Source organism: Falco cherrug, chromosome 13 (assembly GCF_023634085.1).
Source record: "Falco cherrug isolate bFalChe1 chromosome 13, bFalChe1.pri, whole genome shotgun sequence".
In the NCBI taxonomy this organism is placed as follows: Eukaryota; Metazoa; Chordata; class Aves; order Falconiformes; family Falconidae; genus Falco; species Falco cherrug.
In genome coordinates, this window is record NC_073709.1 from 29218388 (window position 1) to 29243082 (window position 24695).

Sequence of the window (24695 nt, forward strand, 5' to 3'; positions counted from 1 at the left end):
CCTGGAGATAACAGGTGACTTGCTTCCATTCACTGTATTTGTTCTTTCCCAAGGCTTTCTTGTTAGTTCTGAAAAACACAGAGAGAAGATTAAAACCTGTCTTTTTCTACTTGTGTGTAATTTATGTGAGGAAACTTCCAATTACATGGCAACTTAAGTCAGCTGTTGGTCTTGGGGTCTTTTTGGTACTACATTGCATTAGTTCTTTGATATTAAACTACAAGTAAGTTGTGTCCATCTTATTTTTGATCATACTACCGTTTATGTTGGGATAGCATCCTAAAGTCTCACTTTTGTTCTAGATGATGTAAACGCCATTTGATTCCTAATCCAACTGGGAAAAAGTCTGTCTACATTTCATGTACCTGATTGCTTCAGTTGTGAAACGTGGAATTCTGGAATTATAACCCAATATAGTCCGCTTCAAATACTGGGGGAAGATGTTTTTAAACTAGGGAGCTTTCCTGAGCTGTTAATGAGTTACATAAAATTAATTCAGCCTTGATTTCAACAAAGTGACAGCAGGGATGATACAACCTCACACAACTAGAATACCTCTCAGCAACAAGGTGTCTATTTTCCAAAGCCTAGTCCCCAAAAAGATACTTTTAAAGTTGCAAAACATCACTTTTCCCTTCCAAAATAATACAGATTCAAAACTAAAGGTACACTGCCCTGGGATCCAGAAGAGATCGTAGCTTACTTACCACCTGTGACACTAGGTAAAGTTTGATTGTGCATCTCCTCTCCCAGCTGGCCAGCTTAGACTCTACGGACAAGCGCTTCGTTACACGCTGGGCCTAGTCTATGGGCACAAGGGTCTAACCTACAGTCAAGCTTAAAAAGCCTTCACTTTCCATTACGGGCCCTGCTTTCAGTTCTGCTTAGAAACTTCTCCAATAAACTTTGACTATACATCATGAGTTTATTACAGTGACCCAGACACACGTGAAAGCTAGCTTTATTGAGCAGCTTGGCTTGTCAACAGCACACAGACAGAAACCACAGCCCAAACAAGGCAAACGATTCAGTTAAGGACTGTTTGGTTTGTGTTCTTGCATGGTGAATGACATCCCCCACCATCACCAGCACCTTTAGCGGTCTCACCTGAGGCCTTCCTCAGGACATACCTGTCACCATAATGCTTCGTTCCTTACGGATCGACCAGGTTTTCATTCCTTACAATGTGTACACGTTCAATCTTCCCATAGTGTGAATTGTTATTACTCGCTATCACCACTTACTCAGGATTTCAGTGTGCCACCGACCTTATCGGTCTCTATTTCAGATTTGGGATTTGTTTGGTTGCTCAGTTCTGCTAAGCTGGGCAACCTGAGCCACAGAAATGACCTTTCAGAGTCCCATACTGACCACGAATTCGCTGGGACGCAGCTAGATAGTAACAACAGGGTCTGAACTGCACAAGTCTGCTAGCACAGCCTGTGACCCAGCCAACTACAGGCTGCCAGGGCTAGTAGTAAGTTGTTTTAAGGTGAAGCTTAATTTGATATACCATGCTTCAAGACTTGTTCTGCCATAGCAGTTGTTTTAGCTGTATCTGCAAAATTAAGGAATTTTTGCTAAGGCTGCCACTTGCTCAAGGACCATGTGATAATTCTGATCTAGCTGAAAGAGCAACATTATCCAAGGGTCATACATCTGTACCTTTTGGTACATACCATCCCAGTACCTTTTGGGATGGCAAACTGCAGGTTATATGCTACATCCTCCCCCTTGTTTACGCACATAGCGAGAGCTGGCCAGGGAAGCTAAGGCAGTACAAGAAGGTACTACTGAGGACAGGAAAAGAAAGTCTGGAGCATCACTTGAGTCCTTGTAAGCACAAGCGTTTTCAGTATGAATACGTACGCGTGCTGACAATACCTCCTGGCCAACTACAGAACCAGTGAGATGTAAACTTTCCTTACTGACCGCAGGAAAAGTGTGGGCCACGCAGCTGCAAACTGCCCCCAGCACACCGCGGCAGAGGAACGATGGCTAAAGCATTTCTGCTCCATGCACTTACAGTGATCCAGAAAGGACCGTGGCACGTGAGGGAATCTTTGCTAAAATACCTGGAAGGGGCAACTGTTTCTGCCTGACAGTCTTGTACATCTGCTTTGAAGGAAATAAACTTCTGTCCCAACTTGTGTCCTGCAACGACTGAGACAACTTGCTTTCACATTCCCTACCAACTGCTTTCTATGCATCAGCCCCATGGGCTCGACACAGGAGGACCCTATACAGAGTGCAGTGTTCCAGTGAACGTTCATTTTATCTGCCATCTTCTGAAACATTTCTGCACCAGGAACCATTCTACAGCAAAATGCTGGGCTGTAATCATGGCAGGAGCAGGAGGCTCCAAAATTCAGCACAGCATCAGAGTCAGAGTTCACAAACCTGTGCTACTTACCAGGTGTGCTTGTTGAAGAAACCTTAGAAGCTGAAGACTCTGATTCTTCCTGATTAAAAGGGAGGAGAGAGGGAGAAGGGGGGAGAAGGGGGGAGGAGGGAGAGAAAAAAACACCACCTTTGACTCTTGTGAATCTAACAGATTAATCTCAACTGTTTACATATTTATTTCACTTTTTATATAGATTTACATGGTTCTGCTCAATTGTATGTAGAAAATGTGCATGCACTAGGCACTTCACAAAGTGGTGGTTATGTGTGTGTATATATATATACAGAGAGAGTAAAGTATAAATATACTCTCATGTACACCATTAGAATCTCTCTCATAATCTAGTACTGAATATTGTAAAGTATATAATATTTCTCAACTCACAGTTTTATCTTCTTTCTGCTCTGATTCTGTTGATCCCTTTTCAGCAATTCTTCTCCTATAAGCAGAGGCAAAAGTTACCAAGATCATCACGGCTTTAAGATGTGAAAATGTTGTTTAGTGTCATTAAAGACAGTTAGATAATTGAAAACTAGCATTTTAAAAAGTACTTTCAAAATATTTTCAGGGACAAAGCCCTCCCACCAAAGCAAGCGTGTAATTCTTTCTCCTCATGAAGTCTATACCCCCTCCCCTACTGCAGCACAAAGACTTACACAGAAGTACTGAGTTACACTCAAGTAAACATTTTATGAATAGCCAGTTTATCAACTTCACAAAGCAACCACATGAGCAAGCCGATGTTTATTTGATCCTTAGCCAGCTGCAAACTGGCACCCAAAATCCTACCTCTATGATGACTAAGCAGCTGGAGCATAGTAGAAACAGCTCCTTACCTCCTGGCCAGCAGGGCACTCATTTCTTCCATCAACCCACTGCCTCCCAAGGGAAGTGGTCCATTTCCACGGCCACCGTCTGTTTTAGATGAAGCAGAGCCTCCTCCTCCTCCACTTGAACTGGAGGAGTCTTCACCCTTCATAATACACAAAATAACAGCAGAAGTGCAAATAAAATGATAGCCGACTTCATGGAAGAAGCAAAGTTCACATGAGAAAGAAAAAACTGTATAAAGAATGTGATGGGCTGGTAGTACATCCTGTAAAGCTTTTTTATTAATGAATTAAGTGTACCCCAAAAGTCTTGATACTGCTATTCATCTTGAACAAAAATTACAAGCAGTTCAGGAATGCAGGATTTAGAAACAGGAATTGTGAAAAGAAACAAGAGTTGTATTTACCCGTGAGACTTTCCTAAGTTTGGCTCCAGCAAGTGCAGCTGCAAGTCCAGTTAAAGGGCGATTTTCTTCGGGCACAAATCCCACTGAAAATCCAGAGGCAGGGAGGGGGGGAGCAGGAGGCGGAAGGGGAACAGGAGGAGCTTGGCTAGGAAGTGGAGGAGGTGGTGGTGGTGGCGGTGGCGGCCCTGAAGGTGGAAGCGGAGGTGGTGGTGGTGGGCCAGGAGGAGGTGGGGCTGCTACTGAAGACTGAGCTGGGCCAGGGGGTAGGGGGGGTGGGGGAGGAGGTGCAGGTGGCCCTTGGACAACACCTAGTATCAAAAAGAAAACAAATAGCCTATTAAGGATTTAGAAAAGGAAATCTTCTTTCCATTGAAATACTGGTTCTTTTGCTCAGTGTATGAGACGCTAATACTGGTAAGGGTCCTTATTATAGGCAAGAAAACACGGCAAGTTTCAGGAGGAGAGAAGCATTCTTATTAAATCCACTGAAAATATTACATAGCGTGCTATGAGAGATCAAACAGTTTCAGAGACATTTACATACAAAACCCCTCCAGTCAGGTTCTGTGCTGCAACCAAGAAGAATCTTACACCGGGAAACAGGCAAAACTTTTACAGAGAGCCAAGTAAGGCACGAGTGTCATACCGCACAGCAACAATACTGTGTGTCCAAACGGTGCTAAACACAGCATGACTCTAAACTGTACTAACGAGCATTTAACACTCCACCCAAATATATGAACCCTTGAATTGTTTGAGTTTCAATGCTAATTTCTAAGGTGTATAAAAAACCTTCCTCTTAAAAACATTCCAGGAATCAACTCCAATAATTTAAGAAAAACACTAATTAGTGAGTTAGAAGACTGACGTATTTTAAGCGGATAGGAACAAGCTCTTCTATTTTTTTAATCTATGATTCCTATAACGCTTTAAATTCACATTGATATGCAACACAAAATGTGTTCTGAAGAAAGAATATTCTGATGATCACCGTGTTGTTATTATAGGAACAGTTTAAGAAATTGTGACTAAGAAAACAGCCCCACACATCCTCCCCCCTGCTTCGCCCAAACTGCCATAAGCTACTAAAAATGCTGGAACACTACCTTAAACAATGTCTACAGGCAGGAACTGCATACATGAGTCTTCCTGGCTTCCTACTCCGCTAAGCACTGTGTAAATCTAAAAAAGCCTTTTTAACTCTCCTGACGTCACTCACCACCCAAGCGCACACTTATATTCCACGCTGATACCGGTGAGGCCACCCTCTTTCCACTCCATCCCAGAGTAGCTCACACCTTCACTGAAGACAAGAAGGTATAAACAGGATCTACTCTGCATGGCTTGTGTGCGATGAAGCCGCTGCCTGCTCATCCCCCAGGAGCCCCTCTGCCCAAACCTTTAGCTGCCCTACTGCAGACTTACGCACTAAGACTTATGTCTACTAAATCAGTATAAAAGCAGGATTCAGGTTAACAAAGACATTGACACCCACATAAAACACATTTCCATCCTATTTGTAGAGTGTTCATTAAGACTGTCACCTGCTTAACCAAACTTTTTTTTTTTTTTCTAAAGTCTTTTCTGCTACGCTGGTAGACTACCACAGGAAGACTTGCCTCTACATATATGCACGTGTACAGCCGTGTATCGACATACAACCACCGTCCAGAAAGAAATGCTGTAGGTGTTACATACTACTTTCTAAATCTGAAACTAAACAGAGCGTCAAAGTGGTTCAGATCATTCCTCACTTAAGGTCACTCACATGTCCAAAGCCACATATATGTTCCTCCATGTTGGCTGCCATTAGGAAACTAACAATGCTGCCTGCTCCAAATAAACTAACAGTGCAAGATTTACCAAGCTAGTATTCAACGAGCTCTGTTCTCAACAGGTGAGAGCTTAGGAAATCTGAATTTTACTTACGACAGGCCACGGAACGCCAGCTGTTACCCACGGAGCTTTAAAGTTTCCCTTACCCCAGTTTTCCAAATGGTATTTCCTTGTGGTATTAAGATCACTGCAACTTTGGAAGCATTGTATTAATTCTTCAGGGCAGTTACGGGCTTTGATACCAATTGGTTTCGACTGCATTCCTGATTAGTGCATTAGTAGCAATAACAGAAAGCCTTACCCTGCTGGGTCGTAGGTTCAATCGGCTGAGAGGCTGCCTGCAAGACTGGCTCAGAAGCAGAGGAGTCTCCCAGCACAGAGTTTAGAGAGTTCTCAACAGAGGCAGGGGTAGCTGCAGAGGGAGAAGGGAGAACACTAGGCTTGGATGAGGGAGTCGAGGCATTCGGGGAGTTGGGAGAAGGAGAAGCTTGAGGTCCAGACAGTGACAGAGGCGGAAAGGAAGGCAGTAGGGGGGGAGGAGGTGGCGGAGGCGGAGTTGGACCTGAGGTAGAAGGTGAAGGAACCGGATAAGCCAGGTTTTCAGGAAGCCCGTTAGGAGCCGTAGGAGACGTGGACATTTGGGTCACTGGATTAGAAGCTGACACTGGGAGGACAGGTCTTGGACCAGTAGCTTTGCCTGGTGGACTGCTTATCATTACTGGAGGAGACGGGGGAAGGGGGGCAAAACTGGGCGCGGACCAGGCAGCAGGCTTTGTATTTGGAGGCAAAGTCGCCAGGGCATTGACAGGAGAAGGGGGCCGAGAACTTTTGTTCAGCGGACGAGGAACCGTAGCGTAATGGGGGAGAACAGGGTGGAAAGCTGAGCCTAAAGATGTAGCAAAACGTGATGCAGAGTGCCTTAGAGGCGGTGTAGGGGGAGTGGAAGTCGGTGGTGCAGAAGTCACTACAGCATACTCCGGTGTGGCCTCTGACATTGGTGCCGAGACTGCTTTTGCATATGATGGAGGAGGTGCTGAAGGAGGCTGGCAACTGGAGTATTCAGGAAGTGGAGTGCTATACGGGGAGCTGTCGAAAGATGGAGCTGGACAGAAGATGGAAAGCAGCAGCAAAGGCAGGATAAAAAAAGGAGAAAGAGAAAAAGGGAGCTAATGAAGCAACAAAACCAGCATTCAAACAAAATGTATAAATGTAGACTATAGTTAGTACCAGAGGATTAGGCACAAGTGAAAATACTGTTAGGAAAGTTTTACATATTATCCACAGCTGCTTTAAAATTTTAACAACTATTTTTGTGCCAACATTTGAATTTACAAGTACGTTCTGCAGTAAGTTTTCTCAAACCCCATCTCTGAGATGGATTAGATATAGCGTTGATTAATCAGACTTTTATCAGCTTTTATCTTCTTGTTTGGTTGCAAACTGCAAGCAAGTGTAGTGATCTTAACATTTGTTTCAACTCCATGAAAAAAACCTCATACCATAGGCAGCAAATATCATCTTTCTCTTCCCCAGAAAAAGCTCCATCGCAAACTTCAAAGTACTGGGAATAAAAAGACCAAAAATCCTCTGCTCTAAAATGACTAGCTCTTACATAGTATTCCTTGACTTTTACCATGACCTGACTTACATAAATTGAGTTTGTTATTACAGAACAACCAAGTGCTTGACTAATGTTCCATGGTATTACCAAAATGAGAAAGCTTTCAGTTATCACTGGACACATTTCCGCAGGCAGTGCATTATCTTACCTACAAATACATACAATACATTTCACTGAAATGTTACTACAATGATAAATTAAGCAAGACTTCATACTGAAAGGCATTTCTCGCACTATTACTTTGCCTTATATAGTTACATACCTTCTACATGCACACACTCCACCTGATATGTTTAGGTTGCAGCTTTTCCCCCCAAACTGCGTAATTAGAATACATCTTGTTCAATAGAGCAAACAATGATATGACATTTAGAAATTTTAACTCATCATACTTTAACCAATGTTGGACGTGCCCAATACGATTCAAGTTCTTCAAGCAATGGAGTGAGCAAGTAGTGCCAAAAAAAATTATTTCAGAGTTAATGAAAAATAATGACAGGAAAGTCAAAGCTCTAGGGACTTCTTGCCATAAAAAAAAAAAAAAAAAAAAAAAAAAAGAAAGAAAAAGCAGCAATTCCAGAAGCCTGCAATACTGACTGTTGTTACACAACTGTACTCACTACCCTTTGTTGCTTCTCCCACTCCATCACCCAAACACATAAAGAGTAGTCTGGTACTTGAATACACTCGGTTTTGAAATTCTTACCAGCATTTGCAATTCTTCTCTCTCTCTCCCATTCCAATTGTTCCCTTTCCAACTGTTCTTGCCGTTCTCTTTCTTGCCTTTCCCGTTCAAGTCGTTCAAGTCTTTCTCGATCCTGCCTCTCCTTCTCTTGTCTCTCCCTTTCTAGGCGCTCTTGCCGTTCCCTTTCTTGCCGTTCTCTCTCCAGTTGCTCCTGTTCTAGGCGCTCTCTTTCAAGTCTTTCCCTTTCTAGCCTCTCTCTCTCCAGCCTCTCCCGTTCCATTCTTTCACGATCCAGCCTTTCCCGTTCCAGCTCCTTTTGCCTCTGTTGCTCTTGCAACTGTCTACAATCGTGAAAAAAGGAAAAAGACTAAGCTGCAAAGTGAAAACCAGAAATATCAAGCAACCGTTAGAGGACAAGAAGAGAAACTAATCAACAATCTCTGCACCAGCAAGAACAAAAGCACAGCATTTGTACCTACAAAAAACTCTTAACTCTACATGTCATTTTTCTGAGCTGGATAATAGTTTTATTATGTTTACAGTAAAAAGAATCATATATCCAATTTCCTCTTAACTAATTTAACGTTCTGAGACAGCTTTCAAGAGGTAAGAATAGAAAGCTGCTGTTGATAACTTACTGACTGATACAATCTTCCCAGTTCAGGATATGGAGTTACATTAGTTCTTTGCATGGTATTTTATACTCAAGGCAGCAAATAAAAGTACAGTGAAATAACAGTAACACAAATACTCATTGAAAAAGACCATCCTCAAACAAATTACATTTTTTGGATAAACTAGAGTCAGCTAGTATTTATTCAAATTTTACAGAAGCATCAAAAGGTACACATGTCCCTCTCCACCTGCATAATACTACATGCACATATAACTTAACTGGCATCAAGATGGGAACACCCTGATGGCAGGAGAAAACAGGACAGGTCAGAAAAAAAAAACAGGGGGCAGCAGCCAAGGAAACAGTGCAGGGAGCTGAAGAGTTTCCATCTCATGGGAGTCTTTGCAAAGGAAAGCAAAGAGGAGGAAGATGTGGAAAGGAGGAAAACAAGTAAAAGCCAGGCAAAGAAAATATAAAGAACTTCTAAGAGTAAGAAGGAATCATGCAAAATTTGCTGCCAAAGCCACTAGGCTGGCTGAAAGGACAGACTTTCCTGCTATAATACAGTGGGAAAGGCTGTAAACAACCCTTTTGCTTTTATTCCTCAACTTGGTTTCTATTTTCTTTAGTTTTGGGGTTTCTTTTAAGTTGTATTTAGAAAAAGAAACATGTTTCTAAGTTGGCTAAAATACATTTTTTGATTATTCAAAGCTTTTTTATCTCTTTGGGGAACTCACTACTAACACAAAAATCAGCACATCCTCCTCAAAGCGGTGGCCAGTATGTTCCTGTCAGTACATTTCACTGAAAATGCAGTTAGTTATCATCCTGTTTGAATTCTGATTTTCAAAAAAAACCCATGACATTTAAAAAGGAAAACTAGTATATGAAGTGCACAGCCATTTTTTTTCCTGTCAAGCTTCACATGCAAACCGAAGATAGCTTCTCAACAAATACAAAGCACAGCCAGCTTTTAACTATAAAGCAAAAAGGAGACCTAAATTTTGACATCCTAAGGCAAGAGGTATGTGTTTTCTATAGACTGCCACTGGGCAATCTTATTTGAAAAGGTCACAGGTAATTCTATACTATATGCTTAGAGCCATATAAATCTGAAGTCTGAAAATGAAGGGAATCAGCTATTTCACTCCCATTCGCATCCAGAAAATAGTGGCAGAACTGGAAACTCCAGCCCATGCAATGTTACTACTGAAGTCCATCCTCTTTCAGGCCAATGTTTTTCCTTTATGAAAAAAAAAAAAACCAACCCAGTACTGGTAAGATACTGAAATTTCATAATTGCTATAAGCAATTAAGCTCTGGTTATATACAGCAAAAGGACTTTTTCCTACTGAACTTCTTACCCAGTATCCCCAGAAGCAGCAAATTAATTCTGCTCCTGCATCAGTTCTCCCTTCAGTTCCTGCTCTCCCATATAAAAAAGCTGTAATGACAGTCACTAAGCAATCAGGGCTGCAACTCAGCTTGCTATATGTTTGGGTTTTTAGCTTCTGAAGTCCACCAAAAAGTCTGGTAATTGACTGATAGATATTTGGAATCAGTAGAAGATTTCTACAAAGTATCAAGAGAATACAATAAAACCCACAAAAATTTAAGCCCCAAAAGAGATATTAAAAAGATCTTTGGTATTACATTTTTGCTTGCTCTGTGTTATACAAAATTAGTTTTGTGTTCTTTTTCCCTCAGATAAAATCTATTATTAGAGGAAAGCAGTGTTTCATCATGGTTAACTTCAGCTTGGTCATCTTAGGCTCTTTTTTTGTAAAGGAGAGGTGGATGCACATATGTTTGTAGCTAAAAGGCCATTCAGAACAAAAGTCAACATTTACAGACCCCAAAGCAGCTTTCTGTTGTTCGTTCTTTTTCATTCATATGCCAGTAATGCACATATTCTACCTAGAAATGTACACGCTATTGATCCTAAAACTAGAGTGTAGATAAGGCATTTGAGGTTATAAACATTTCGTGTTATATTTAGTTTATAAAACAAGAAAGTATCAATTCACTGGGTTTAACAACACATGAAGCAGCTGCCAGATATTTAAATTTTCTTTTTCTTAAGTTCTTCACTTCTTTACAGAAATAGAACCTCAATATAGGTCACTTCTAGCGTAAGAGCAGCGTCACCAAAGCAGTTCTGCAATAAGCCATACCAAAAGCTGTGCCATTTCATATCTTCATAAGCAACCTGGAAAAGAAACAGCAAGGTGCTCTTGACTAAGCTCCTTAATACTAAGTTATTTAGGATTGCAAGGATGAGATGGCAGACTATGAAGAAGTACTGATGGATCTTCTAATTCCAAGTAACTAGGCAATAAAAAAATCCAACTGAGATATAACTGAAGTGATGTAGGGGAGAGAGGAAAATCTGCTGAATTCATAGATGAAATGCTGGACTTCAAGTGGACTACTGACTCAGGAGTGAGCTATTAGGGTTATGACAGTCTATGACAACATTCATTCACTGACGTGTTCTGTTCAAAAACATAATCCAGATGCTACACATTAGGAGGGATTACAGAACAGTATAGGAAATACCATCACCTTGTTTCACAAACCCCATATTCTCTGTTCCCAGCTCAAAATGGGGAAAATAGCAGAACTGAAAAGGTTCAAAGAGCAGCAATGCTATGAACAAATGTACCAAACACTTTCCATTAAAAAAAAACCAAACTAAAGAAGCTGGAATTCTGCATTCTGGACAAGGCAACTGGAGGTCTATAAAATTCTGAGTGATGAGGACATCCTAACACAACAGGTGGGAAGAAAGATTTGGTGCAACTAATGACAGCAAAGCTCAAAACAAAAGAACACCTCTGCACATCAAGCAGATGAGCTATGGAACGCCTTGCCAAAGCGATTCAAAAGAAAAGCAGCAAAAAGCCCCCAGCAGAAAAACAAAACAATAACAAACCAACCCCAAAACACAAAAAAGCAAATCATGGGAGCTCATTTAGAAGACAGAAATTGCATCATGCACAAGAAGCCATTGAACCAAAAATGCCCAGAGGATGGGAGAGTAGCACAAGGAAGTATTTCAGGTGTTTGCCCTGGCCCAGAAGAGTTTTACCTAAAGCTCTTCTAACTATTGAGAGGCGTTAAGTGCACATATGTCTATACATATGTATGACATACAGGGGGAATTGGGGGTGGGAGTGTACATAAATATATACTCTCTATATATGGCATGTAATTACCTGCAATTTTAGCTAAAGCCCAAGATGTATACTGCCCTAATTTCACAGCTGGGACAGGCTAAGTTTTCTTCTCAGTAGCTGGAACAGTGCTGTGTTCTGGATTTAGTGTGACAATAACGTTGATAACACACTGATGGCTTTAGTTGTTGCTAAGTAGTGCTTACTCTAAATCAAAGACTCTTGAAGATTCCCATCCCTGCCAGTGAGCAGACGCACAAGCAGCCGGGAGGGAGCAGAGCCAGGACAGCTGACCCGAACTAGCCAGAGGGATATTCCACACCATAGAGCATCGCGCTCAGTGTATAAACTGGGGGGAGTTGGCCGGGGGCTGCTGACCACTGCACAGGGATGGGCTGGGCATCGGTCAGCGGGTGGCGAGCGACTGTACTGTGCATCACTTGTTTGGTCTCTTCCTGCCCCCCCCCCCCCCCCCCCCTTTCACCACAACTACTGGTATTATTATATTTTATTGCAATTATTTAATTGTTCTTAACTCAACCCATGGGTTTTATCTGTTTCCAATTCTCCTCCCCGTTGCACTGCGGGGGGTGGGACAGGATGGTGAGCAAGCAGCTGCATGGTACTTAGTTACCAGTTGAGGTTAAACCATGACATATGCCTAAATCAAACTGTTTGCTTGGGACTTCCCAGTTCTCCTAATATGTGTCAATAAATATGTGAGACTTTTGGAGGGTTTTCTCCTCCTCCAAGACCCACAGAGACACACAATACCCACCTGTCATAACAAAATGTACCTAAGTGTTTGTATGCTTTAAATTTAATCTGAAGCAAAAAATACTTCAGTCAATCAACATAAACTGTATTGGCCACCTGCTAAGACACAGATAAAAGACTGTAGTGAGATAACCACTTTAACCTACACAGGGCCTGAATTAAAAAAGTTCTCATTACTAAATAAATATCAAGTGACTCAGTATTTAACGTTGTATTTTTGTAAATGAACCCTCATTTTCTATTTCTTAAGGAAATAAAGGAACAAAACCAGAATTTTTTGATACGTGCAAATAAAAACTATGAACAAGTTGAGCACTTTGCTTACAATGCAAACGCTCTACCAAGAGAGGGCAGCAAAATACCTTCCAAACATTTATCTTATACGAAATCTCCATGCAGTAAGATACAGGAGATTAAATACACCACTGCCGAGAATAATTTTAAGCTTATTCTCATTATATATTGCTGAAGCATCCCTTTGTCAACAAGGAAAAGCAAACAAACCCAAACAAAACCCACACAACCACAACCCACTACATTTTTACAGTCATTTTAACAATCCTTTCCAATAGAAAGCCAAAAGTGACACAGGTCAAAAGATCAGTATGCCCATAACACAATCGAGTTGCTTTAACACAACTTAATGAGCAAGGATGAATTTTGTAAACTAAGAAAGAACTACAGCTTAACAAGTGTTAGAGCTGTAGCTTAAAAAAGATTGAGAACTTAATGTGTTTATCAAAAAAAGGATAAATTTGTTTGCAATAAATCCCTCTGGTTTTGTTTAGTTAGCATTAGATAATGTGATTTTATTTTAAAATTTTGTTAGAGATCAAAATTATATTATGCAAAAGCATTAGTAGATTAAGAAGAGTCATTACACATCAATTAAAGCATGTTCTAAAGCATGGGATGTTCAAGACCATTGTGAAAGCAATACATGAAAATCTTTCTGCCTTAGAAAGCCCAGTACATAAGAGTCAACTTTTGAAAGAGCTAGACATACTGAAAATGCCCCAGAAAGCTGGCTTATAGTGAAATGCTCATTATGTTAAAGCAAAGTGAGTCTAATTATTTTAAAAGTATGGATTACTAGAATTTAAGAGTTAATTTACATTGAACAGCTGAGACTGCTATAAAACTGTACAGCACGTCAGTCATACTCAAGGCAGTAAGACATGGGTTTAGACTCAAAGAGTCAACTTCAGAATAGCCGCTAGCTTTATCACATATCCTATTAGTGAAACCTTCTGGATTTTAATTTGTTTCATGCTAAAAGTATTTTAGGAAATTTCTTTCGAGTGTTTTGGGTGTGTGTGTGGGTTCAATACTGCAACAAAAATATTGCAATTTAATACTGCAGCTTTTAAAATTATTTCCCCTCCTGCCCTTACACTTTTGTGCAGTTAAGAAGGTATGAGGAGGTATTGTCAGAGGATGAAGAAAGAATCATATTTGTAATACTAACTTGTGACTTAACTATCAGCATTAATCCTGCAGTTTTTTGAGCAGCCAAGAATCAGGAGCATGACCACATTCTTGGAAATAACACAAGAAGAAAAAAAAATATGAGCAGAGTTAAGTACACACTGTTGCATCCCTGCTGAAAAAAAAAAACCACCAAACCACGCTCTGTGAGTGAAATGTTTAGAATTTCTCATACATGACGACAAGAAACCAGATTTGCAGTTAATTTTCCCAGGTACACACAAAGCCTTCCTAGTTTGTTCTGAATCAGATCATAAAAGGGTGTAACAATTCAAGAGTGCTACTGTCTCAGCTCTTGATGTTACATGAAATGAGCCAATACCACAGGTAGAGAGAGATCATTTTCTATTATGCCTCTAGCAAGTTACACCACTACGTTCAACAACTAGTGTTGTTGGCCAGCCAGGCAACAAGGAAGCCATCCCAAATTAATACTATCCATTCCCTTTAGATCTGTTGTTTTGGAGGTGGGAGGCAAATGGGAAGAAATAGGCGGTTGTTTTAGCTTCTGCTCTTGGAGGTGAATGACTGACAGAGATCCTCTGGTTGCTAAAGACACAGTTAATCTGAAGAACTGAAACCTCAAAAAATTCTCTTAAAATATGGCCATTACTACATGGGCTGAAGGGAAAACAAAGATCTCAACTAGGTCAAGAAACTTCAATGTTTACTGGTAAAACAATATTCTGTCAGAGCAGGCATAGCAGCCAGAGATAACCTGTCCTTTTCTGGAGCACTTATTCACATTTAAGCCTGTACCTTGGTCGTCTGCAGAAGAGTTACTGCAAGTGTCTCTGTAGAAAGACTGTCATTCCACCAGAGAAAGTATGCCTCAGCATGAAGCAGCTCTCAGTGTCAAAAAACAGAGTGCTGTGACAAGGGCACCAAGAGAAAAAAACCCTGAAAGTTAACAAATTCATTGCTGAAACGGTCTGCAAAAGCAAATAGCTGTCTGCTCTGGCAGGTCACCTTGTTTCCCCAAGTGAAGATTCTCAGTACATTCACATAAATCTTCAGAATTCTAACACTGACTTGCTTTTCTCTTGGATGTGAGATCAAGCCATTAATTTTTTTCCTGAAAAGATGATAGGAAACCGCACCAAGACGACCATATATCAACTGAATAACAGAATTCAGCCACAAACCCAAAAGGCTTCTTGTCATGAAGCCAGATACATTAAAGATGGAGGTATTTCCATGATCAGTACAGACCAAAGCATCTATGTGTCATATCCAAATTCAACAGGCACTGAGCTGATAGACATTCCAAGACGAACAGAAACTCGTTTGAAGTATTTAACTTTAAAACTCACTGTAGAAGACAAAGATGCAAGACAAAGCCTGCAGAAAAAGTACCTTGAGGAACAGACCTGACTGAAGTAATTACTGCATTGATCAGCTGCAGGCAGATAATACATAGTATCTGACAGCTGTTAGTCATCATTTATGAACACACCAATGTCATATTCCGTTCTTTCTTGGCTGAAAAACTTAAGTGTCAAAGCAGGGCATCAAATCACTCAAAGATCAATAGGAATATTAACCTTGTTTTGTCTGCTCAAAGATACACCATCACAAAGGAAGGAGAAAAAAAATCACTAATGAGTATATTGAAAGAGGAACCAAAAAACATCACTTGAGCCACTAAAAAAATAACATGGAATTAAAAATCACAAAAGAGATTCTCTTGAGGGGAGATTTTCAGGTCTGTCTCTCACATGGTGTTCTTGGCTTTTTTTGAAAAATAGTTTCTTGCTTATGCTGTTACCTATTCTAAAACAAACAGTAGTGGGATGGTGGAAGACAGACAAAAGGATGACACCCAAAAGGCAACACAAAGGTTGCTAGACTGCTGCTAGCTTAAAGTGTTACAGTAATATATTTTGCACTAACTATTCTGCAAGTTACCATTATGACATTCTGTATAAGAAACCAAATGTGATGATACGAAAGTATTCAACAACGTCTGCATCTTTCATTCTGTGCATCACTTTTTTTAAAAATAAAATTAAGTTTTATAACCCAGCACAAAGAAGAAATCTAGGAATAACGCTACCGTGTCAAAGATCTGAAGGTAAGTGTATAATAGCAACTATAATTACATCTGGATTCATCAATCCAAACCAATGGAGTTGTTCAAACTGTGTTGTTGGTCTGGCTATTAAACTTACGCTTACCAATTAAATAAATATTAAAAGTAAGTTCACACATTAAAATACAGTCACCAGTTTTTAAAGTTGCATTGCAACGAGTAGCGCTATGAGAAAATGCCTGTAGTATTCCAGTCCTGGTGCCTCAGTCTGCCTAGGCTTTCAGGGCTGCCCTGAGCACTTGCACCACTCTTCCATGCCCCAGCATGTGGGCACAGATAGCATTATCTAATCCAACAGTCACTACTCACTAGAATACATCTCACATGACGGCTCTCCTCCTCCCACCACTGAGTCACTGCAACAAACAGAGCAGCTGGCTGCAAACAGGCTACACAATGTGTAGCTGAGCTAGAGGCACCAGCACCAGATGCAGGGTGACCTCAGCTCCATCTGAAGCACGTTGTCGTCTACAGAAGAGCAGCTACCTTGTGACTGCAAGGAATGGCACGCACTCCACGGGCATCAATTTAACTAAATACAGTCAACCTACTTTATCACTGTCAAAACTGTTTATGGGAGGGGAAAAAAAACCCCAAAACTGAAAAGTGCTATAACATGCTGTTTTGAACTCAGCTGCCAGTTGGAGTTTAATGCCTTAATCCTCTCTGATCATCTTCTGCACAAGTTCAGAAAAGGAAAAGGTGCGTGTGCTATGGCACCTCAAATTTTCAGGAGCTTATCTGAATAATAAAAACTGAATATCAATGTCAAACTTGCTCTTCCATCTCTAATATTAAATATTTATTCATCATTCAAAAATTCAGCCTTTACCACAGAGCTCATTCTCTTGTATGGTCAAGTATATCTACTGAATACGTAACCAAAGGGCCTACACATTAATACTTATGTACCATGGAATGAACAGACACCACCACCACCACCCACCCCTCAAAGTTCTTGATTCAGTTACAAAGAGAAAACAATCTAAATAATGTCAATACAGGTTGCAAATTTCCATCAAACACAGGCAGCCTCCATTGAGACCGAGAATCTTAATGAATAAAAAGTACACTTGATTCACATAACCTCATAACAACATAACTTCAGCAGAAGTGATCAATAATTAACCTGTTCATATCTTCCTAAGTGCTCTCAGTTGCATGAACTTCACTTTGCATCATCTAAACTGAATTCTTGCTATATGCTCTTACTAAAACTCTCACCAAGTTAGCTTTGGTTTTTTTCAAGTGCTAGATGGTCCCAACAGCTTCTACCTGAGCATACTGTACCTCGTTTCAGAGAAACCCAGACAAGAGCTAGTCAACTTGATAAAATGAGCAAGAAACAGACACTTTGAAGATCTGCAAAAGTTCAAAAGGGAAGAGGTTTGTGAAGTGAGTTTATGTATATGCTCTGGCACTGACAATTACTTCCAGCTTCAACAGAGGTGGCCCTCCAGTTCTTTACGCAGTAGTGAAAGGTGAGACTATTTCAAATAATGTCTTTTTAAAAAATTTGTATCAAAGAACACGTTACAGCTAATTTAATGCAAAATTAGAACGGCATTTAACTGATTACATGTACCACGCTTTTGAAACACTAAGCAAATTAGTCATACTAGCCATTTCCCATGGTATAACACTTCCACTGTCAATTTGCTTTTCCCCATAATCTAGTATTAAGACATCCTGAACACCAGTATTTGGTCTACAGGTTGATGGCTTTTCCCCTGAAGATGCTTAAAACCAGGACACCTGCTACCTATTATTTCTCATTCCATTTTGGTCATCAAAATCTGCAACATCATTCAACTCCCCCGTTCTCCTTCGTATGCATGTATCTCAACTTGCATCAGCAGCAAGGACTTGCTTTGTTCAGCAAAACACCAAATAAAATTTGATTGTTCCCAGCCCCGCTGACGCAGGAGGAACCGCCTGCCCTTATGCTCTTCACACATCCACAGCAATCTCTTCCCTTCCACCCTAACTAGGAAATTCCCTCTTGGTATCTGTCAAATGCTTTACTAAAGCCCAGGAATACCACATAAACAGCCTTTCTGCTTTGGCAAAAAAAAAAAAAAAAATCTAGGTACAGTTTACTGTGCTATGTTTTACCTGGTTAATTACTCTTTCCTTCAAAAGTAGTCTAAATCTTTTCACATTACCAAAATCAAACTAACAGGCTCTCATTTCCTTGATTGAAAGGGATTTAAGGTCTAACAAGCTTTTCTAAGTTCAACCTGCATTAGTTGAAAATAAAAAGCTAAAAGAACAAGGTATCAAGCAAGAACTAGTAACCAGTCACCATGATAAAGACATGAAGAGGCAATCATAAACCTAAAGGTTATTAGATACAGCAGTTCTAACAAAGGGATCTATTAGTGCTCTTTGATCAAATCTCATCAAGCCTAGTTTTCCTCACCTTGATCTTTTCAATATATTATGTAAACTAACAGAACACTGGAACTTTTCTGGCAGATGGCAGATTGCAGGCAGTCATAGGTGTACATAAAATTTTAGAAAAAAAGTAAGAATTTCAGTAGCAGAAAACACTAGTTTCATTGGCAACTCCCTCTCCATGGTATATTCCAGTGAGTGCGGTCAGGACAGAACTAATTTCATAAAAGTGCACCACAATAACCAGAAACCTGGAAAACTGTAGAAATGTTTCTAATCCAAATTTCGTGTGTTGCATTAAACAGAAAAAAACCCCACAGAAATGAAATTTTGCAGAAAGGTTAAGATTTCAAGGCAATTTTGCCAATGTAATCAAGGCTGCTTAACGGAAGAGTGCTCTTCCCAGCCTGCTAAACATGTCACTGTTACCCAGCATCTGCCGGCACCCATTACCTCTCCATAAAGCCAGTTATTAACCCTCTGAAAGCTCGACTTGACAAAACTAAGGAAAACTTTCTGTGAATGGGAAGAAACTCTGAATGGAAAGAAAAGGAGAGGCACTTAAAAAAAAAAAAAGGTCATTATTATACCAGAACTTTGTTTTCCAGAAACTATGAGGTCAAGTAAAAAAACCACTAAGTCTTTAGAATGAGACAAACAACACTGACTGATGGGTCTTTTTGCTTCTGGCTCCCCGTGTCTCCTGTTCTAGTATGCAATGCAGATGCTAGAAACATCCAAGAGGCTGCAGGCTGTCCCACGAAACTACCTCAGCAAGCTCAACTTCAAAAGTTTACACTGATCTAACTTTGATCTGCTGGAAACCCTTAGCTTAGGCATTAAAAAACCCCTTTGATTCCATCTAAACCACGTCTCTGGGATGAGACCTTCATGCAGATTTTGTAACACAGCACACAAAACAATCAATATGACCGTATTCTACTGAGCACTTTTACATCCTAAACCAAAAAGCCAACTGCTGTACCATATTTACAGGCGTATCTCTAGATACAGACTAGAACTGTTTGCTTAGTTATAATCAATCCACATGCTTTCAAAGAAACCCTGCTTCCTCAAAATAAACTGTTGGATTAACGGCACAATTTCAAAAGCAAAGGAAAACTGGAAACATTACATCTGGCCACTAACTATGGAAAGGTCGCAGGCTGTGGGAGGTCGGTAGAAACCAGGCTACCAGGGACAGAAAGTCACGGGCAAACGTTCCTTCCTTTAAATTACTGTAGCTACATTGCTACTGAATTGTGTGATGCAGGGTTTTTTTCTGTCAGTTTTTCCACACATTTTCAAAAACAGTTCAGGAATTATGTATGTAATAATTACTGATGGGGGGGGGGGGGGAGAATATGGTTTATTGTACCATAGCTAAAAAATTAAATTAGCCAAATCTCAGAAAAAATACTTTTACTCTGTGAAATAAAAAGCATTCCTGCTTAAATAACTGCGTAACTCCTACCCTTGTCAGCCTCTGAATTTGCACTATCTAAAACTAAGAAGCCTTCCAAAAGATACAATGAAAACCACACCGTATCAATACTACTTTCTAGCACAGTCACACACCAAGTTTTCTTTAATGGTATCATCCCAATCCACGAAATAAACCACAAGTGTAAGCAAACTTGAAATATTTAACAATTACAAACCCCCCTAATATTCCACCTGCATTTTGCAAACTTCTAACACTCTCGAGTACTTACGACAGAAGTCTGTCAAGTTTTGGTCCGCTACGTCCATGAAGGACAACAGGTGGTTTGTATACCTTCATTATTCTTTACAATCTATATGCTTTCTCTGTTTCTGGTGTTCTTGGTCTCTTTATTTATAAAGCAGTGTTGATTTTGAAGTTATTTATAAACATTAACTCATTAAATTCCCAAGTGTCATATTAGATACCAACTCAGTGACTCATATTTCTGGCAATATATTTGTCATGGCTGGAAGAGAAGGTAAATTTACATGCACGAGTAGTACACACAGGCATGCCATGAACTAATCTTATATTTAAAAATGGTATTTGACATTAAGTAACTGAAGTTAACAAATACATATGTCAAATTAAGTTGGCTCATTATCAAACAATCAGTGGAATTTATAAACACTGCCTGACTACCGCTCTGACAAAATGAAAAATAATCCATATAACAAAAAAATCCCTTCATTTTTGAGAATTGGAAATGGAAGCTGAAGTGTTTCTAAGCTTGTTATTACTGTACTTAAAATGAGTGCAAGTTAAGGAAAATTACAGTTATCTTCAAGTACTCACTGAGAAGGAAAGCATATACCATGTGTTAAGGTTTCTCGAGACAGCAACAAAGTTACCAATTCACCAGAAAAAATTATTTCATTGATCACCACCTGTGTGATCTTGGCTCCTAAAAACCTCAGTGTTTCAGACTGTACATCTGGTCCTAGTGATTTTACAGATTGTTTCACTGCACAGTAAACGATGCAAATATTCAAGTAACAAGCTCTGCAGCAAAATAAAAGAGGAGTATTACTACTTTAGCACTTTTACACAAAATGTAAGGCATCTAAATCCTTTCTAAAATAGAGAAAAATCTCTAAACCAAAATAGTACACTTTAGTTGGCAATGATTTGATTTATTTCTTTAGTTCCCCATCTTCCCAAGATTCTTGAACACTGATTATAAAAGCGAAAGAAAACATCAGATCTCTCTTTAACATATCATTCTTCACCAGTCACTCCTTTGGTGAAACACTTCAGAAGAAACATTTCCATTTGTGCCTAGGAAAGCCCTGAAGCTACAAGCCACATAATTTACCTTTGAAATCAGTCCTGCTTTGAGCAAAGGGTTGGACTAGATGACCTCCATAGAGTGCCTTTTTCAACTTTGGTTTTTATGTAAACACATTTTTCTCAGGCTTAGAATAATTTTTTTTAAAAAAATAAATTTCCTGAACTTTAAGTGGCAGTCTGTCAAACATTACTGAATCCAGGTACACCTAAGGGGAGGGCTATGAGACCAGCACTTAAAGACAACTATTACCAAGCCACATCTTACACAAAACCCCCACCCCGGAGACACATTTCATGGGCAGACTCAGCAAAGCCTGCCTTTCCACCGATCCGTTACAGGCCCCGTGTTCCTTCCTACACAGTAACATTTATTCCCTTCTTTTGCATTCCCTGTAGTCTTACCGTTCCCCACAGCATTCAGTTCTGCCCACACTGCCTTTACCCTTTAGTGAGAGTGGAAATGTCACTTGTAGATGTATTAGTGGTAATATATTCCTAAGCCTTTTCTTCCCAACTATTTACTTACTCTCTACATTATGGTATTAAGACTATCGTTATTACAGTCTGAGAACTGAAAGACAGTTACTACAGAAGAGAAGTTCTGGCTTGAAGTTAATTGAACTGTATTATAACCATACAGTTACAGTAGTAAAGAGACCAGAGACGCATTTGTGAAACGTTTTAACGGAATTACATGTTCTTCTTAGGCTTAATGACACAACAGAAATAGTCTTTCCACAGACAATCTGGCTAGCAACATGAGTAAACAACTCATTCCAGTTCGCTGTCCTTTTGTAGGGGAAAAACAAACTAAAACCAGGACCAGGCTTCGAAGAGGGCGTTACGTTAGATGAAAACAAGCAGAGCAGACTGATCAAAGGAGAAAGTGAAATTATAAGAATGCCAATATGCCCTCTACACACAAAAATTTCAAGAGACTTGCAGAGCACTTAATACAGGGCAGCACTTTTTTCTGAAGCGACTTCTACCTACAATGCTTCTCTGAAAAGTATTTCAGCATTCTAAGTTTCAATTAATGCAGGCTTCTAAAGGAACAGATGGGAAATAAACATATTAAAAGCCACTACTGTGGAACAGAAAAAATATCAAAAGAAAAAAGCTTTTTAAAAGTCTGTCAAAAGAAGTGACATAAAAGACCTTTATCATGACGGCAGACTTGCACATAAACACATCAAACAGGCAGATTTGTAATGAGCTTCTTGCTATTTGTTTTTAAACAAGGGAACCTTCAAATAAAGTGATCCCTGCTCAGATTTAAGAACACACTGCAGAAAAGAGATGGACAAATACGATCAATTTTTATGCCAAATCTTTGTTCAATATGTATTACTAGTTTGTCAGATCTATGAGTTATCCCAACATTAGCAATCTGGTTCTGCTCACCTCTGCATAAAGGAACTAAATGCAAAATAGAGAAAATGTCAGTCCCAACTAGATCCAATGTATTAAAATATTTTTTTCAGTTACCACTGAAAGCTATTAAATGCATATACACCATCAATCTGGACCACTTTCTATTTATTCAAGGAGCCTGTTCCCTGCATCTGTACTGCATGTGACCTAAATCACTCCCAGCATCCCTGCTGAAAGGGAACAGCTAATCTCCTTGGGAGTATTTTGATGGTAAAATAATCCAGGATTGCACCACTGGCAGCATACTTGAAACAGCCCAAGGTCTTGCTGTTTTCACTTAACCCAGTCTGATGGTGCTATCCTAGAAGACTTTGCCATTTCACGTACCCATATCCCAGACACTCAGCCTACAGCAGTAACTCAAACCGCCACACAACGAAAGCAGGAATACAGCAACTAGAAAGTTTGTCCTCAGAACCCGGGCACATAATCGATATGTAGCAATAGAAACTGAAAAACCTCACGTGTTAAAAATGCTATGGGTCAGAAAAATATCCCACAGGGCATGGGACAGAGTACAGTGGCTTCACATTGAAGGGAACAGCTTAGCTTGGAGGAACGCCACTGGTCAGGGGAACATGGACTACTCCCTGAGGGCAGCACAGATATAATTAGTATTGCTACAGCTGAAAGTTAAACTACTGAACGTTCCATAAATTTATACACTAAAGGCAGAAAATTAAGGTTTCATTGCTAAAGAACTAATAGAGTACAAAGGTGGACAAGCTTTTCAATACAGTATTTTGATCTAGTGCGTCCACATTCAGGAAGAAAAACTGTCCTTCTCCATGATGATTTAATTCTCTACTTCTAAAGGTTCAAACTTCCTCCCTTCCTTGCTGCTTTCATAAGCATGTGTCAAAAACTGAAGACACAACAGCCACTGGAAAATTAATTAGTCTGGCTGAAAATTACAGCAGTGAAATCTTCTAAGGCTTCCCAACTCATCTTCAACTCTTTCATGACAGGCCAATAGCAATTGCATTGTTTGAAGGGGTGGAGATCAGGAAAAGGGATCTAGCTACCAAGTTGTTACACAGGAAAGCTGCAGGCACACAAATGCTGGCCTAATGCAACAGAGTAATTGTAAGTGCTTGACATTTAATTTCTCATCATTAGTGAGGACTACATTCTTTAATTGAACAGCTGTTTGCTTTTAATACCATACCTCCTCTGGATTTCCAGTTCTTCTTGTGATGGTCCATTTTGTACTTGAGAGGGGAGCTGTGAATTCTGCCGAGGCAATGTAGGACCTAAAAGCGAAGACAGATCATAAATTATTGAGTTGAACCCTTACTATACAAGAAAGCACAAAATCAAGGGAAAAGACCAGCCATCACGTAAGAATGGTTTACTTCTGCTTTTTAAGCCAAACAAGCTCAACAACATCATACAGCAAATAAAAACTGCAACAAATGTTACCTTATGTATTTACAGAATGGTTTTATTTCACATGGATGAAAAAGTTTCACAGAAACCAAAATAAACTTTATATATGATGGAACTTGACAAAAGCTCTGAAAAGCGCTCCAAGTCTGAGTTTTTCTTAAAACAATGAACAAGTACTTTTGGAGGAACAAAAAAGGCTCAAAAAATTAAAACACTCACCTAAATAGAACACTGGAAATGGGGGAAAGAAAAGAAAAGAAAGAAGAACAGGAGAAAAAACATCAGAAGCTTATCACCACATCGAGAGAAGGAAGATAAAGTATGTTTCTACAGGTCACACCGTGATTTACTCAGAGTTTAGCTCGTCAACTTGAATCAAAGACCTCCCTTTTTGGATAGGAAGGTATTGTGTCCAACAGAACAGAGAGAGGCATATAACCTATGTACAAACTGCATTCTGCTAAGCTCAAGAAATGCAAAAGAGAACGACACACAAATTCATCTTCGACTTTTACTGATGGACAATTCTAAATTATACACCTTTCAAATAAATGTATATACATCCTCTAAAAACAAAGAGGCTTTTCCAATATCCTCACAAATATATCTACAGCACAACATTATTTAAAAAGAACTAGCAGAAGTGAAGGACAAAGAAGTATGGAATTGATTAGATCACAAATGCACTGTTTCTGTAAAAATGGGCAGTAAACCAGGAAATTTAGACTACAGATAGATTTTTAGATTATGGACTTTATAAGCAAGCA

The 24695-nt window shown here is 39.7% G+C and overlaps 1 protein-coding gene across 10 annotated transcripts in view; it reads right to left on the reverse strand.

Annotated features, from left to right (window-relative positions):
* The window catches only part of ENAH (ENAH actin regulator), a 99494-nt gene that overhangs the window by 13682 nt on the left and 61117 nt on the right, over nucleotides 1-24695 (reverse strand). For 6 of the 10 annotated variants that reach the window (XM_055725639.1, XM_055725640.1, XM_027808285.2 and 3 more), the window contains exons 4-11: nucleotides 23708-23792; nucleotides 7805-8124; nucleotides 5779-6579; nucleotides 3642-3949; nucleotides 3241-3377; nucleotides 2789-2843; nucleotides 2414-2462; nucleotides 2-68 (exon numbers count right to left, since the gene is read on the reverse strand). In XM_055725639.1, the coding sequence (XP_055581614.1) occupies nucleotides 2-68; nucleotides 2414-2462; nucleotides 2789-2843; nucleotides 3241-3377; nucleotides 3642-3949; nucleotides 5779-6579; nucleotides 7805-8124; nucleotides 23708-23792 (1822 nt within the window). The remainder of the gene's footprint in view (nucleotide 1; nucleotides 69-2413; nucleotides 2463-2788; nucleotides 2844-3240; nucleotides 3378-3641; nucleotides 3950-5778; nucleotides 6580-7804; nucleotides 8125-23707; nucleotides 23793-24695) is intronic. The other 4 variants (XM_055725641.1, XM_055725642.1, XM_055725643.1 and 1 more) reach the window with 2 other exon arrangements.